General features: G+C 36.0%; 1 protein-coding gene across 1 annotated transcript in view; it reads right to left on the bottom strand.

Moving 5' to 3' along the window:
• lix1 (limb and CNS expressed 1) overlaps positions 1-18,545 on the bottom strand; it is a 30,073-nt gene that overhangs the window by 10,444 nt on the left and 1,084 nt on the right. The window contains exon 2 of the mRNA XM_088910379.1: positions 9,058-9,221. Within this exon, the coding sequence (XP_088766505.1) occupies positions 9,058-9,221 (164 nt within the window). The remainder of the gene's footprint in view (positions 1-9,057; positions 9,222-18,545) is intronic.

Raw genomic sequence — 18,545 nt, 5'->3', positions numbered from 1 at the left:
CATAATATAAAGGAACATTCAGCAAAATTGCTCAATCAGAAATCAATCTGGTATTATAAGATTAAAAAGCAGATAATCATATAAGATCCCTACCTGCAAATGATCTTTTTATTGTGCAACAACTGAATGTTTTTAGGTATAAAGGAAGTAAATGTTCTATTAGTCTTTATACAGGGCATCTGATCCCTCCTTCCAGTGGATAAGAGAATACAGTACAGTATATTCTGAAAGCAGTGGATGAAAGGGGTAATCTAAGATTTTATGTGCAAGATTAATAATATATTACTCTGTTAGACATGTTATTAAGTCCAGGGGTGCACCAGTGTGACTGCAACCAGTCCCGATCCATTTGTTCAACTTATTTGTGTTCTGCAAGGACAAGGTACCTCCCCAGCTCTTATAAAACATTGTGTTTTTCACATTAAATTCCTTAACCTTCTTAAAAATACTACCTTTATTGCACTTTCAAATACCTGCCTCTGTATTGGCCGTTCAAAGTTACTGATAATAATAAATTATAAAGATAATGATAAAGTTAATAATAGTGCTAAGGTATTTATATTAATTTACTGTTTCACTATCAGTTCCATCTACGGTTTATAGGGTTCATAGGAATAGACACATTTTTGTGAATTGTCATTTTCTTAGTTTTGTGTGTAAAATCAATGAATTATCCTGGCATAAATAAAAAAAAAAGATTTATCTCCTGTGTCTAATTGTATTTAGACATTTAATTGATTAATTGATTGGGCAAAAGTCCAATCAAGGCCAAATTATCTGTAAACCTGATAATTGAAACAATGGGGACAACACTCAGTCCTGGGGTCCCCCACTGCTGGTGCTGATGGTGACCTCTCACATACTGTACTGTTGCTGAGCTGTAAGCCCTTGGTACTTTATAACAGCTGTTAGCACTGCTGACTCACAGCTCTTGGGTTCTGGGATCAATTCTGACCTGGGGTACTGTCTGTGTGGAGCTTGCATGAAACTCCCTTGTCGAAGTGGGTTTCCTCTCCACCTGCTGCAGTTTAATAAGTGCTGTGCAGGTTAATTGGTGCCTGTAAATTGTGTGTGTGCATGTGTGAATGGATGTATGTGTGTTCTGGCCAGAAGGTATGGTTCTGCCCTGTGCATGATGCACTGAGGATAACTTGTTTTCCGAAAAGATCAATATTTTAAGGAAACGTACTCAATTTGCAAATGTCTTGAACTTTCAAAATCTTTATTTTTACAACAGTTCAAACTGTATGTAATAATTTACTATGTCTTTACTGTCATAAGCTGTTACACACAGAAGCCTAGAAGAAGGAACTACTGCCAACCATTATTATTTCAGCTACTACAGTGTATACTGTATATACTGTAGTTCTTTTGTAATAGCTTCTATTGCTAGATGACAATATTCTGGATTGGAGTTTCTTTACTTTTCTCAGACAGACCACATTGGTGATTGAATAAAATGAAATGCAGTACTATGCTGCTGTCAAGTTGTAGATGCTGACGAGCACTTCAGTTTTCTTTCTTTAGTTCTGTCACAATTTGGTGACAGCCCAAAGCCCATCAACTCTGCAGAATTCTGCAAATAATTTAGTTGCAGGTTATTTTAATTCACGGAAGAATCAAAACTAATGATGTCTCGCTTTCTTTCGCAATGCAATCTGCAATGAAGCTGTAAATTCTAAACAACAAACTGGAAAGAATATTGTAGTATATACTTTATTTTACGATAGCATACTAAAATAAAATCTGTCTTTGCACAGCCATTGTGACATTAAACATTTACACGTAGATTTTACAGGTCTCTAGTATATACTGTAGTTGTAATCAAAGCCTACATATATTTTAACTAAATCAGTTCTCATCAAAAGATTTGTATAATACTTTCTCTGCTTTGCTGCAAAAACATCCCACATTAAACAAGGATTTCATTGCACTGGATTCAATCCCATGGTCGAGCCATTACTAAATAATAAACAAGTATATGAAACACAAAAGTATGCTTTGTAAAAACCCACAGTGTTGTAAACAAAATAGCAACCCAGGAAGCTCTTTAATATTGTTTTAATGTTAACCATGTTGCCATAATAATTCATTTCTCCCTTTTTTTTCTTTGGCCAAGCATAAACTCTTCACAGATACTGGAACTTGATTTCATTACACACTGAACAATGGCAAACTCTTTAATACGGGGTTCAAGTGGAGAGCTGCATCAGTGTGCATTGGCTGCAAAGGAATAAATAAAGATTACTTCCACACTGAAAAAAGAAAAAAGAAATCTTGGATCACTTCTTTCTACTTCTTAACATGGAATTAACCTATCTTTGTAACTCTTCAACACTACATGTTTTGAAAAGCTTTATAATAATATGTTCCATGATTGACTGTGAATACAGTATGTTGTTAATCTAGACTTCAATTTCCTCAGAAGCCAATAAACCTACACAGGTATGTTTTTGGACTGTGAGAGGAAACTAGAGAACCTGGAGGAAATCCACACCAACAAAGAGAGAACATACAAACTCCACACAGATAGAACCCCAGGTCCAGAACTCAACTAAGGGCCCCAGCTCTGTGAGACAGCAATGTTAACCACTGCACCAACTTTCCACCCTTTGTATAGTTCTAATATAACTATAATATAATTTAATTCAAATTAATTTATGTCAGAGTGTAAAGATGCTTTTTTCAGCATCTCTAGGGTAGTCTATGGAGTTAAACAGATGTATTTATTTAATATTGCCTTTGTCAAAAGAGATGTTAAAGCAGATATATTTAAACATCAGTTCTATCCAATAACTGAAGTGTAAGTAAACAGCAGTTAGATTTAAATCCAGGTAGACAAGGCCATCCAAGGGTGAAAGTTTATATTTTGATTTTTGTAATTTATTATTGCAGATTCCTATTTCATTTTCTAGTTACAGTGACCCAAGAAGCACTATGTGTAATTGCTTAAACCTTCAGGCAGATAAAGAGTAGAATACCAAACATCCTTCTTCATACTTTAGGATTATTCTGACTGCAATCTAAAACATTCCATTTCCACCCAAAGAAATACTCTTTGGTTTGGTTTGTGGTGGGTCTGCCTGTTTGGGTTAATCTAAACCACCTGTAACTCTCACTGTTAACACACATGGTGTTGTTCAGCACAGAAAAAGAGAAACTAGCCTGATGAGAATTACAAGCAAAGGAATTCAATTTACATACTGTGTGTAGATTTACATCTTGCCAAATAAGTGCCAAACATCTTGCCAAAACACTATTTTTTATTTTTATTTATTTTGTTGTCTTTTGTTTTATAACTATTCTGATGTCTGTTTTTGCTTGTCTTGGGCTAGACTGCTGTAACACATCAATTTCCCTACGGGATTAATAAATAAATCTATCTATCTATCTATCTATCTATCAGGACTGGATCTTGTCTGGGTTCCTGGTGCAAGCATAATTTTTACAGTTTTTGCACATGCAAAATACATATCCGAACAATTTGATTTGAACAGATAACTTATTTTATGATAGGATCCCAAGTTTCTTTGACTGACACTTTTTTCCTAAAAGTAAATTGCAAAACATTGTAGGTGTTTTACTGAAGCAGTTGAGTTGAGTGACACCACACTGTTGAGTGAGCCTTATATTTACAAGCCCAGAACCCGCTCCCCTGATATTTCCTTCTGTACTATTTGTAAAAGATCAAAATAGCAAAGATCAACTAACTCCTCCGTCTCTAACAAATCCCTGCTAAAGACTGTTGAAACATTTTCTGCATTGCACATCTCAACACACACCTTTCTAAAATACAAACGTTAGCCATTGAGGACCATCGGATACATCACATTTAACATACTGCGTGCAACTAGGACATTGCTGGTCTGAGTATTACTTTTTTCCATTTTTTCGGTCTAAGCAAAGATCTATGAGAAAAGGGCAAAAAGTGTATCTCACATTAAAATGGAAAAATCAGCAGAAGATGATTTACTTTGTTGCATGACAGCCACCTCTACTTTTTTTATAAGGGGAATTAGTTGAACTCATATCTCAGGATCCTTCAATACCCAAAAAACATATAGAATACAGCTTTGTTGATTAAATGCTGAAAGATGACAATGATTGTCAAGTATTATAAGCTCATATTACAGCTACCAAATCATAATGTTAATATTAAAAAAATGTCAGTACTGAAATAATTTCATAAACCATATTCCATTGTGTCTTTTAACCCATTGCTAATAAACACGTAAAATGATTAATGTCTTCCTTATATATCTGAACAACACAAACAGTATTTAGAGGCATTTACAGGCATGGAGATGCACATCACAAAGCTCATGATGTTTAGGTGAACATATCGGGATAGCTCATCTTACAAAACACAATTTTATAGCAGCTGACATCAAGTACAGTATGTGTTAAACCTCTACATACATGACCAGATACTAACAGACCATTAGACCACATTTGAGACCACTGTCATTGACAAGTTCAACTGCACTAGGCAACACTGAGATAAGACAAAACAGGACAATGTTTTGTGTGATGGAGCTGTTTCCGGACAGTCAAGAGTGTGACAGAGGGATCAGCCACTGATATACTGAAGGACTTAAGCAACCTCGTGTTCTGTTATTTTCTGGTCAGTGTCTTCTGACTTTCCAGTATGATAATGGCAGAGCAAACTGCAAGGCTCAGAAAAGCATGCAAATGGAGGACCTGAGTACATGAAAATCTTATCTTTTACTGTAAGTAGATGACAGTAACTGAGAGTGACTTTAGAGTGGAAACATGATGTTTATAAAAAATTCCAAAATGGTACACAAATTGTAATTTTCTGTACATTTTCTGATCATACCATACCGAGCATTAAAGAAATATTTCACTTACACTATAACTGCAACAAAGTCACTAAGTGTACTAAGTGAATCTATGTAGCAACAGGCCTATTGACATTTTATTGAGCAGACATGACATGCATAAATTCATTATGCTAATTAACAGGGTTGATCAAATGGGAGATGCAGGTTGCAAATGCAACCTGCAGATGCTGTGTTATGGGATTCTGGCTCATTCCTCTTGTATGGTAAGGACAAATATGTGCCTGTTCACTGGTCTCTGCTTCCTAGATAGCACACAGCAGCCCAGCTCATCCCATAAATGTTCAGTGGAGCTCAGGTCTGGCAGGCAGGCTGTCCACAGCATAATTGTCACATTCTCATCACACAAAAGAACCATAGTTACAAGAGTATCATGTGCACAAGCATAGTCCTGCTGGAATGTTGTCACATCAAGGAAGGGTTAGGAATTGTGGTTAATAAGGTCCTCGGACCTTAGCAATTTAGCACCATGCACTCAAGTTGATACCAATCACTTCCTGTTCTACACTCCTCTCCAACTCATCCTGTTTGGATGTTGATCTTTCAATCAAGGTCTCATGATTCATGGTCTTCCAAGTGGTGGCGTGTCATTCACAGACTGTGTTTACCTGTAACATCTTGCTAGGTTTGAAGTTGCTGGCTGTAAGCACTCCCAACAGTGAACTGACTACATGCTGGAGTCCATCCTCCACCATTGATTATCACCAATGATTTTCACCAGGCCTGAGTAAGAAGAATGTTTAGTGCTTATTCAATAGTCAGTCAGTAGAGTGAATCTTTGTCGGTCTCGAATATTAATCAAACTATCAAACTAACAACAAAAACATTTTAGCAATATCTATATATTTTTCTTAGAATAGAGTGATAAATTGTTTCTGACTACTTTACATGTGTGTGTTAATCAAAGGGCAATATTCAGAAAATATAAATCTATTACAATTATAAGAAATACAATTTCAAGGACTGCAGGACTGATACCACTTTAAGAAACTTAAAGCATTGCTCAATAGCTACTGTATGCTGCTCTAAATGAAATTAACAGGATCAAATGTTATGATTGCACTGCATTGAAATTCATATTGTAGTTTACAATTAATGTTCTACACTGCAATACCTAAGTTCTTCCTATGTGCAGGTGAACCATACAGCTGTATATTTATCTATTACAATCTTAGGACTGAAAGTCAACTTATTTTTAGGAGTAAATTGGCTAGGGGTAGCCAAAGTCTGACCTTTATCCAGTAATGAATTGATAAAACCTATAAAGTTGATAATGACTTGCATAAATATTGGTCTGTTAAAAAGCCTCCACAAATTTCTCTGTCACTATAGCCCAAACCTTTGGAACATTACCCAGTACATGCATAGAAAAGAATCAAAGACATTTGAATAAAATAAATGAAATAAAAATTCAAACCAATTGGCACTGTCCACATTAATGTTCAGTATTAAAGCAATGCAACTGCTCATTGGTATTCTATACTTACAACCCTAGCATCAAACTGATGTCATAAAGCTGTATTACCAGAAAGGTAGTAATACTAACTCTGTATTGAGACACATCTTGAGGTAAAGGCATTTGATTCCAGACTGTATGTAGTTTGCATGTTCTATCTACTGTATGTTCACATGGTTTTTCTTTGGGTTCTCTGTGTCCTCCCACACCTGAGGACATGTCTTTAAATTGGATCTATGTGCTTGTGTTTGGCCCGCAATGGAGTCCCTACCCTTTTATGCTATATTTCTGGGACAGGCTACGGGTTTCCCTTTGTTTTATGACTCTCAGTGGGAATAAACATGACTAAATATTGTAATATGTAACACATCTGTACATAGGCTCTTCTCTGTGAAGTCAATGTAGGGCTTCAAGTGTACCAAGGGTAGAGGGTGTACCAAATACCAACTTGGACAAATGAGTTGTCTCCAGTGTGCTGGAATGTACAGGGAGGCTGGAATATGTACATGTACCTCCTATTTCCTCCCTTGCCTGTTACCTGAATTCTGTCTTATTGAAGTGGATGTGCCACAAGCCAATGATATACTGTACAGTACTGTACCTGTAAATGAGTGTGATTATATATTGATACCGATTACTAACAAAAAAGCATTAACACAACATCAATATTCCTTGTTAATGTGGTCTGCTACATATCGTCATAATATGAGCTCAGAAGTGCCAAGTGCATGATAATGTGTATTGTGTCCTAAACTTCACAGGTATGCTGAATACAACAGAACAGTTAAGAAACTTTTTAAGTCTTATTCCACTCTCCCCAATGTAACGGATAGGGGATTAAATAGAAAACAAGAGCAAAAAGATAGAAAATCATATTCTAAAAGCCTAATTTCACAGGACATGACGTTATCCTTACTATTATGTATTAACCCATTTATTAATCCATTATGCTTTTAAAGATATGTTTATTCCAGTTCAATAGGAACTGAACTCAGTATAGATACAGTAGGTAATGAATACAGGTTGTCAGATTTATGCTGTACATTCTATTTGGTTAGACACAGGTGATTTAATTTTTTACTGTGTTTGAATTTTACAAGTTCACTAGCTTTTTGTGAGGAAATTTGTAATTCATTTTCACAAATACAACAAAATACAACACAAAAATAAAAATAACCATACTTCACCCAACACATGACCCTTTCATTGATCTTGCCTCTGTGGTACTATCTCCCATGTTTCTCACTAAGGACCTCTAAAATGTGGTCAGGCAGCTACAAAGAAGGCCCCATTCAACAAAGCTTTGAATGTATCATGTTGCATTTACAGTATGTACAGTATATTGCATTTCTACAAGCTACCCTTGAATTTGTAAACAGCTTAATAAAGAGAATGTAGTGTAGTGGGAAAGGCTCTGGAATTGTAACTACCAGGTTGAAGGTTGAAAACACTCCTGTCCACCCTGCTGTTGTACCTTGAGTGAGGTATTTTACTCTGATGGCTCCAGTCCTCCCATCTTTATGAACATGGACAGGTATTTGCTAGGGCAAGCTTTCTGATGGAGTGGAGCCCCATCCACAACCCTACAAACCATATATTAGAAACACATGAACCAGATTTGCCACACCCTACGACCTCTTGTTTTTGCAGTTGCCTTGCCTGCCAAAAGTTCACTAGCTCTGAAATATTTTAAATTCACCTCTACTTGTATTAAAAAATCTTGCTGCAAGAAAAAAAAAAGAACATGAGTCACAACATTCCAATTCAGTCCCAGGAAGCAAGATTGGTTGTCCCAGCAAGCTGGAAGTCTGAAGTACATTTTCTGTGTACATATTCTACCATTCATTAAATGACTGAAATTACACAGATATTAACTGAAAATAGCCAGAAAAACTGGGGAAAGGAATGTGATTTATGATAGCAATCTGGTATTGTGTGCCTTCTAGACTAAAAAGAAATCATGAAAATTGGAAAAAAGAGTTGAGTGCTTAATGAGCATCATTAGAACAATTTAATGTAAATGTGCAGATGACAAAGAATGGGCAGTGGGAGTTAGGTTAAGAGTAACTTTCCATTCGTCAGATCCCGAGGGTGAAATTCGGCAAAGGAGTAAATTATACAGGTGCTCCAAGTCCGAATCTTTCTGGTTTAACTCTCAGTGAAAGATTTTTTTTTTAAATACAACATTTTTATCAGCACGAGTAAACTCAGTAACCTAACACAGTTGCTCAGTGTTGCTGGCATAAACATTTTGCTGAAAGGCAGCACAATTATTTGGTATCAAATATGAACCAACTTTGGCCTCACTCCTGGGAACTTTCTGTCACAAACCAAAACCATACCAACTGAATACTGCACAACAAAACCAACTAATGTGTGTTATCTAAGAAAACTGTTTTCTAATATATTTTTATATATGTTGAATGTTTTTGTAAATCATTTGTTCATCTTACATGCCACAGAAGCATCGGTGTATTAGTATAATGAGCTGGAGTCAGTACGCACAGAAAAGAGATCTGAAGGCAGACTTATTCAGTATTTCACATATATTGTAAAAACCTTTGGTTCACAAAAACAAGATCTACCGTGATGAGGGATCACAGAGCCTAAAATTTCACATCTTAATAACTTGCACTTTTCTGACAGCAAGATTCTTTGATATAGTACTGCTTTCACGCCTTCACCATAAATCAAACACTATGGTCAACAGTCCGGAATAGTACAAAATGGAGGACTTACCTGGAAATTGCCAAAGCAGCTGCCTCCAGGTAAGGTGACGTAGCAGATGAAAGGGGGGCTGGGGGAGGAGACGCATTCATACACCACCAGGCTCTCGGGACGCACCAGAACTCCGCCCGTCTGCTTCCTTTTCCAGAACTCATGCAGCATCCCCACCACGTTCACTGCCAAGTACATCGAAAACAGTCAGCGCAAATCCCTGCACGTCTGCCCAGGTGGTCTGCTGCAGTTTGCTGGTTGAATCCTCTTACTTGCTTCTCTCTAAAGTACCACAGTGTAAAGGATTTTGGGCTGTAGCATTGCTATTTTTAATAATTCCATACTGTTGGTATCACTGAAGGTGGTTATATCTCAAATAAACAGTATGAAATTAGTAATAATTAAAGCAATGCTAGAGCCCCAAATCCTTTACACTGATCAGGCTGATCCTGATAGATTTTAAAAGCTACACAAGGTTAGATCTGGTCAGTACTGGGATAGGAGACCCTTATGGAGACCCAGGTCGCTGTTTTATGTGGTGTTGGTGGACCACTAGGTGGCACTCTTCACTCTGAACAAGAGTTTCCTGTTATGCTGACCAGGGACACTGTGATGTAGAAGACAGCAATCCTTCAGACAAGACTTTAAACTAAGGTCCTGACCACTTTGTCAATGAAGATCCCATGACGCTGGTCCTAAGGGTGAAGGTGTTAACCCTGGTGACCTAGCTAAATTTCACTCTGGACCTGTACAATCTGAAGCCTGACCATTCTGATGTTCGTCCGTGATTCAACTGGTGAAGCAATTTCTTATTTTTCTACCTGCTCTGCTTTGTGGTGGGGCTGCATTTCAATGGTGGTTGAAGAGGGTTCCCAGATATACAGTATGTAATGTTTTGAGATCCCTTGTGATCGAAAGGTGTAATGAGGGGCTATTTAAATGCTTTTTTTTGCACAACTCTTTTGAGATCTGCAAAGAAAAGGACAAAGATTCTCATGGCTATGTTTGTTGTCTCCTGTCTGATCCAACATTTTGTGTTGTTTATAGACTCTGATTCACCTCTGGTTTAAAATGGAACCTTACCTGTCCATCAAGAGGAGTTGGAGGTGGTGCTTGGGCTCTCATGGTCTATCAGTCTGCACCACGTCTTTCTTTAGTTCTGATTGCAGATACGGTATAACCTGTCCTTATCTGTGTGCTTGTTCATAGTTTGAATTTTCTTAAAATCTTAATTCAGAACTGTCAGTGGTGAGTTCCATCCATTACAAAGGTTTTAGCCTACTTGTTGTTTGTTTTCACTTTCTTCTTCTTTTGTAAATATTTTTCTGCCCCAGAACATTTAATAAATGGACACTTGTTTGGCACATAATTTTGGTTTCCTGTGTAGTTTTTATGTCTCCTGTGACCACCTGTTTACTTTTGGCTATGTGGTTTAGTCCAAAGCTCTGGGTTCCTTACACATTGCAAATATATTCAGACTTGAGTCAGTGATGACTCTAAATTGTGTCTACGTGACCTGTTGAGGTTGCTGTGCCAAATCATGCTAGACTCCTTATATATATACAGTAACCTTAATCTATCTATTTATACAGTATATGGCCTTGCAGGTCACATTTAAACAAGTAATTTTGACTATGACTTGCACTACTTTGTTTACTGGGAGTCCCCAGTAGCAGAGAACTGATACAGTTGGTGGGTTCAAACTCAACCTTATCAACAGAGTAGTTGGATCAATTTAATGAATGTTATCCAAAGATACCATTACAAAGGCTTAAGTTTGAAAAAAAGCACTGAGCAATCTGAGCAAATCCAAACACTAATGAATCCTCAGGTATGATGTGACAAGGATTCATGATGAGCCATTTATCTGATACTCTGAGAGGCATTAAAAACACAAATAATGCTACAGGTGTAAATACTCATCTGTTACATTTTTAATGCCTCTCAGTATTGGTTTGTTTGAAAATAAATGCTGTAGTTTTATCCCACTGTAACAAACTGATAATGTGGAATCAAACAGAACTTCCACTTAAACTCAGCCTTTCCTACCAAATGCTAAAATCATTGTAACAGAAGAATAAACTCAGGCATTTCTTATTTTCAGTTTTTTTTTATGTATGAACGTTGTTCAGTTTGTGGTTGTCATTTTATGCATAATTTCATTTTTTAAGAAGAGTTACGTGGAAGAGGAGGCCATTCAGACTATCATGGAAGCCATAGATAGAAACCAAATAGAAAAAGCTCTCTGTGGTGTCCTCACCATTTACATTATGTTGACTCTATCCTCTACAAGCTACAATTATGATTATACAACGATAAGTCTCCTATCAGTATAAACCACCAAATGCTATGCCACCAGCTAATCCCACCTCTGTTTCATGTACAGTAGTGCACTTTAAAGTACGTACTGTATATGCAGTATATTATTGAGCACGATAACGTAAGCACATGTATGATCCATCTTAACAAGTAAAATGATATTTATAACACATACTAGAACATTCTGGGGATAAGAATCTTAAAAACTACAAAATTCTTTTCAGGCTGTAAACCTCTAATAATCAGCAAGACCACCAGTGTCTAGGTTTTTACACAACACATTTTTAAATCATAACAGCTGTTTCTCATACTGATTAAAGAGATCTTTACACATAATTGTTACTGTGTTCACTGTGTTTAATATGGTACTTAAATTGAAATATTTTTCTTACCATTGAACTAGTTAACAATTACCATTTGTAATGATTTTGATTGTGTTCACATACATTATTTTTAATATGATTGACGATTGTGAATGTTTCCTATAGTTCTAACTTTCACAATATAATAAAGTATTTCTGGTCCTTTGAACTACATACTGTATATAAAAAAACTTTACTGTATAAGGTCTAACAACAGTCAAAGAATAAATGGAAAAAAATTACATTTTAGACATTATATTACTTCCTTAACACTTTTATTTACAAAATGGAATTATCTTTTTTTTCATAACATCATAATTGCCTTTATCAATGTTTTCCAAATTACTTTGGACATGCTAATTAGATTTTAGCTGGTATCTTTTGAAATGATTTTTAAGCACTACACATCAACTGATCCCCTTAAAGTGTTCCCAGCTTTTTATTTTAGACATCTTAGAATCCAGCGATCACTTACAAATTCTCTTTGTGTTTAACATAATTAATACATATGAGTGTGATAGAAATACAAGTATTAAAGATAAATGGTAGGAAATAATCTTTTTTTATATTATTCATTTAAATATTACCTGCTATTACCACTTGTTCTCTTATTTTCTTGTTCCATTAGTTTGTATGCTCTCCCCGTGTTCATGTGGGTTTCCTCTGGATGCCCTAGGTTCCTCCCTCAGTCCAAAGACGTACTGGTCCTTTAACTGGCTTTTGTTAAAATTGTGCCATTGTGTGAGTGCGTGCGTGTTTGTGTCTGTGTGTCCTGTGACGAACAGGCATTCCATCCGGGGGTATTCCACCATGCACCCAATGCTCTTCGGAATATGCTCCGGGCATGGGCATGTCATCTATGATTTTGACATTTATACAGGAGATGAAAAAATGTGACATATGTGACAATTGTGTTTTGAATCCAACCACAGCTCAATCGATTGTTAAAACAAGACACTTTTAAACATCATTATGTGAAAATTCAAGAGTGATTTACTTACTGATTTAAAATTTGAGTATTACTCAGGAACATAAAAGGGACAAAACTGACAGAAGGTACAATCGTTCCTGACCAATCAGTGATCATACACAGATTTTTAGCTTATATAGTAACTTTGTATGAAAAAAATCAAACAGTGTGATCAATGTAAACTGAAACCTTTCTTATCAGATTTGTTTAGTTATTTTCTGGTTTCACAATTTTAACTAAAGTATAATAAGAAGGTGCAAGGGCACAGAACTAGGGAAGTTGTAGGTCCTTCTCAAATTGTAGGAAAGCATTTGAAAAATTAAAGTAGCATGAAAAATCTCTGTACACCAGTTGTACATCAACTGCTTACAACTTAGGACTCTGAGGTCCCTTCACACTGTATACAGTATGTGGGTCGTAACTTACAGCCGGTAGCATAGAGGTTAAAAATTCTTAGGCATTATTGACTTTTTATTGGTTAACAACAAGTATTATCGTTACTCAAGACAAATGGTCTGCCAACCCTGAACTGTGTATAAAAAGCTTTGATAAGATTAAGATTCAGAAAATTCTGATTGTCTTCCAGAGGGTGGATGGAAAACTAGCATAACTTTATCATTTGATAATCACTCTTTGGCAGCATAGACAGCTTCTCACACCATTCTTATATGGAGTTTGACAGACAGTCCTCACTTTATAAAAAGAGCTAGGTGACGATTGAAATTAAAATATTTGGACCATATCTGGACACACAGTTAACATCACAGATGTGTCTCTGGTAAAAACCAGGTCAATTTAGTCTATTGTTTATTTTTCTGGTCTGCAGCCAAGGTTTTTTTTCAATTTCTACACACCATTACAAGAACCAAGGAGAGGAAGTACCAAGCTGTTAACAACCATCAATTTGTCTTTAGGCTTTAGACACAATTTAAGCTTTTGCAGAAAAGCCAATTTCCCTGAGGCCTCCTTCATAACAGAAACAATGTGCTGGTTGAATCTGTACTTCACCTACACAGTAAAGTCTACTTTTTGAAGTTTACATAAAGTTTTGTGTCAGCAACTTTGAAATTCAAATTGTTTTAACAGCTCTAGCTTATAATTACATTTCTGTACTATGGATTACATTTGATTTCCCATCTCATATTTCCTCTCAGTTGCTAACTAGCATTTTAAACTGTCCCTTTTTTTCCAAAACTTTGCCTTTTCCAATTCATTCTTCAGTAACACACTTTGTCAGGAACAAAATGTTTTTAATATCACATGAGCAAGGTGCAGCTGACATTCTTAACACACTCTGTGTTAAAATTTGCGTAGAGTATTACTTAAAACTGTGAAGAATTTCAAAATATATTGTTTGCATTTCTGATGCATCATCCATTTTATCGTTCTTATTTTCATTTCCATAGCATCCTAAAATATTTCCATGAACATGAGAAACTAAAAAAAACAATTAGGACAACAAAAGACCATGACTCCTTCTGTTCGTAACTTCTTTCTAATTTTTAGTTTTTTGTAGTAATGAAATCTGAACTTTGCTTTGGGTTCACTTCTAATAACCCCCTGATAATGACAGAACATTTGGGACACATCTATTTCAAATTTAAAACATGTTATTTCAGAGCTTCGAAGCAGCAGAAAACAAATTTTAGCTACATTTCAATCAAAGTGCTTAGATCTGTTCCTGTTGAGCCAGGGCCTAGTTAATATTATGATTAAATACAATTGCTTCCACCTGCAGGTCGATGCCGAAGTATGTGGGCATACTTCTATAGATAGATTACACATGACATTGCTATACATTTTCTAAGAGTCATTGATGAGATTGGGACTGCACTGTTCCTGTTATTTCCCCTTTCTCTTTTCTTACTATAGTTCCACTGCTGTGTTTTAAATATACAAGCCATTTATACCTTTGACCCTCAAAGATCGTTTTTCCAGGCAAAATCACAGGTGTTCACTAAGCCTCAACTATGAACAGAGAGCAAATATACTGGGTTAAAGATGTTTGCAGATCAGTTGCTAACTAGAATTTTGAGCTGTCCTTTTTTACAAAACTTGCTTTTTAAGATTCATTCATCTGTAATACACATTCCAGAAAAACTCAGAATTACTGGAAAACTACTACGGCTGTTTTAAGCGATAAAGGAGGGCTTTTTTGTTCTTAATTAAATGTAATAATAAATAGAACAGGCCATAGAAGTGGAAATTCATGTTTTTAATAATAGAATATTACAACCTGATGTGCAAAACTGGTAGAATTCTACCCAAAATGACATTTTTATTTTTTGCTGATTTTTTCTGTAACTCTTAGAAGTCTTTGTGTTTAAGCATTCAGTTTCACAAAATGGTCCTGCTTACGAAGGATTTGAATACTTTTGAATAAATCTTTTGGGTGATTAATTGATCATTCATGTCTGACTTTGGTCATATCTGAGTGATTTGTTGCCTAAATATTAAATCACTTAATTAGGATGGACTGGATTCAGGTGATGAGGTGATTTAACATTTTGAATATTAAGCTTGGAGAAAAAGAAGAAATTTAAACAAAAACGAAAAAAGAATGAGGATGACAAAAAGGATGGGTCTTACTTATTAAGAGAATGATACTTTTCTGACATACTGTAGGTACGTTGGAGGCTGGGCTAAGTCAGTGCACCGTCAGTCGCCAGGTGATCATGGATAGTAATTTATAACCTGACAAAGAGGAGATAACCAAACACAGTCTGTTAATGCTCATTATACTTCCCCAAGATCATCATCCAATTGTGTGGTCTGGGCAGGAGCATCTAGTTACTACAAAAGTCCACTTGCAGTGATTGATGGCAATCTGACTGCAAAGTGTTAAAATTATCAAGTCCTGGGATCTCACACATCCCTTCCTGTGTGCTCATGTGTACAGCACTCTAAAGGATTATGCTTGTCCTCATGCTACTCATGTAATGATGGCTTTCTTGTGTAATGAGAATGTGGCCCTTATGCTTAGCGTGTCTACCAGACCTAAGGCCCATTGAACATTTGTGGGATAAGCTGGGATCTTGAATCATAGCACTACTAGAAATGCAAAGATGCTTATTTGTCATGAGGGTGCTTCCCAGAAATATAGGACATAAGGCAGGCCTACACCTAGCTCACTGCAGGGAACACATACAGTACACACACGCAGGAACAATTTAGAGACACCTATTAACTTAGCCGGATATGGAATGGAAACCTTTGGAATGTGGTATATCAACTGGAGAAAACCCATCGAAAACACATTGAAAATCATGAAACTACACAAAAGACACTGCAGTCAGGAATCAAACCTGGTTTCCAAGAGCTGTGAGCCAATTTCCCTGCCCCTGTGCCATCCTAAATATGGGCACCTTCTGCAGATGTATTTGTACATTTCCAAATATTGTATTGCTTGTTAAATCTCCCCTCTCTGCCCTTTGTTCCGAATTAAGAATATTATCATTTGAGGAGGTTCGGTAAAGGATGTTGTGGCCAGTATCTTAGTCCTAGAATTTAGTAGACTGTTTTGGCATGTATGAAAAAATAGCTTTTAAAATGGCACATTGTTTGATCTACAGCTGAAAGTATTTAAACTGCTTGTTTTTGGAATATCCATATTAAGGCAATGGGAAATGCATAACTTGTTTTCCTGTGCTAAAGAGAGAACTTTGTGGGCATTATCTGATACTTGCTCAGAAACAAACACAGCTGCTTTTTACGTATTTTAAATCTCTGCAGTGAGAAGGTGGAAATTGAGATCTATAGTATGTCCCCTAACAGGTTGCTGATAGCATTTTAATCAGGATTACAGATACAGTAATAGAAAGCAGTTCAACACACACAATGCTGCATTCAATGCTTTGTCAGTTCATGATTATACTCTAGGCTGCTTTCTAATTAATAATAAGACCCCCCACACACACCAAAAGAATATATGCAGATTGTTTTATGTGGTATGCATATAAGAGGCTGCAGGACAGAAGAACTCCCATCAAAAGTCCCAGCTACATTTACAGGACAAGGCGTCCGAGATCACTCTGATTCTTTTAACAAAGGATAAAGGTCAGAATCTTGCAAAGCCTGGATGCCAGAAATAAACCTTATTGTCCTTGTGCAGTCCAATCCCCCTTTGGAACATTAAAGGCACCCAAACTCTCTGCCCAGCAGTGAGGAAAGTCTCTGATCTCCAAGTCAAAGACTCATTCAAATTGGATTGACCTCCTAGTGTCTTCAATAAAGAAATGGGCATAACCATGAAATCAAAATAACACTTCCATATTTCCTCTTTGTAGCATAAGGTTCACGTTCTTTGACAATGGCTAAGAATTTCCTTCACGATGGAATAACTTCAAGTTAAGTGAAGAGAATCTCTTATGATATCAGGGCTGTCATCTTAAACAATTTGTGACTGGGACCACCAAAGCAAAACTGACCTGACTGTTTTAACGTGATGTGTGCATACATACAGGTACCAAAATTATGACAAATGAATTGAACAAAAAATCACAAGAGACATCTGAAATTCAAAACTTTGTAACGGAATGATAGCTAGAAAATATCAAAGAGGGGGAGGGGATAGTGCCCTAAAGTTCCACAAAGTACATTTTAATATAATGCCAAACCTCAAAATTTTAAATCTTGATTTGTAAGCAGGTGATTAAAGGTCAGCATGACCTAACAGATATGTAGAAATAGCATAATCAAACCATAATATTTGTAATTAACATAACCATAATACTAGTATATCTGAGTGAATGGTGAGGGATTATGTGGAAAAGCAAACCTTGTGCTTATTCATCTGTAAAAATGAACTGTATAATATGTCATTTATAGTAGAATTTGTAGATGAGTTAAACCCAGTATCTGAACATTTTAATGTTATAATTTCTTAAGCTGGAACAGATCTTAAGTAATTGTTTTTGTTCATCCTACTTAATCATGGTTGTGTTGTATGCTACTGTATATGATACAACACTTAATGTTATGAAAGAATATTTAAAATATAAGACTGAATCCCAACATAACATCTTGAAAAGGAACCTACCATTCGGCACAGAAATATTTTTATTGGAATGATTTAATCACTTCTATAACTGAAACAGTGATCTGAAGGTGAGACTCAGTTGGTCTGGAGTATTATTGGAAACTGTACTCCTTCAGCCACACCAAATAACACTGAGCAATGTGGTAAAGGATTTGCAGGAACTTGTTTCCTTTGATTAGAGGATCTGTCAAATCAAAGAAAGCTGGAAATCTTAACCACACCACATTTAACCAACAATATAAGGGAACAACTTCTTGTGGAAAGTTTATTTTGAGCACTAGTCTTACTTGTGCAGAAGTGATGAAGGAGATGTTTCGATGTTTTCCTGAGAAGTCTTTCAGTCATTGAATCATTTTTGATTGATTTTATATGTAATCTTACAGAGATATTACCTTAGAGAATAAAAGATCAGCTTCCTTGTAATGTACTGCACTGAAAGAGGTGTATAGAAGTGCATAGCTTAAGGCATGGTTGTATAATCAAAATCCCCATGCTAAAGTATGACTTACAGTGTGAAGACAGCTACGTAACACTGCACAGGAAAAATCCTAAAACCAAATGAAATATTAAATTGATATTTGATACTATACATTTGAAAAAAGTTTTTAAAAGCACCTGCCATAAATTAAAATTCAATGGTATGAAGTAACAGTGTTTAAAAGAAAAGGGATTAACTATAGTGATGCAGACTAGACTTCAGTATATGTTGATTGAAATTCTGCAGAGTAAGGGACATAGTAACTTAACTCTTTGGGTTTGCTATTTTCCACTTGAAACACAATAATACTGCTACCTATCTTGTTTTCTTTTATTGTCATTT

The sequence above is a fragment of the Atractosteus spatula genome, chromosome 3, assembly GCF_055471065.1.
Source record: "Atractosteus spatula isolate fAtrSpa1 chromosome 3, fAtrSpa1.hap1, whole genome shotgun sequence".
Lineage (NCBI taxonomy): Eukaryota > Metazoa > Chordata > Actinopteri > Semionotiformes > Lepisosteidae > Atractosteus > Atractosteus spatula.
The sequence above is the reverse complement of the archived record's forward strand: the minus strand, read 5'-3'. Positions and strand labels throughout refer to the sequence as shown.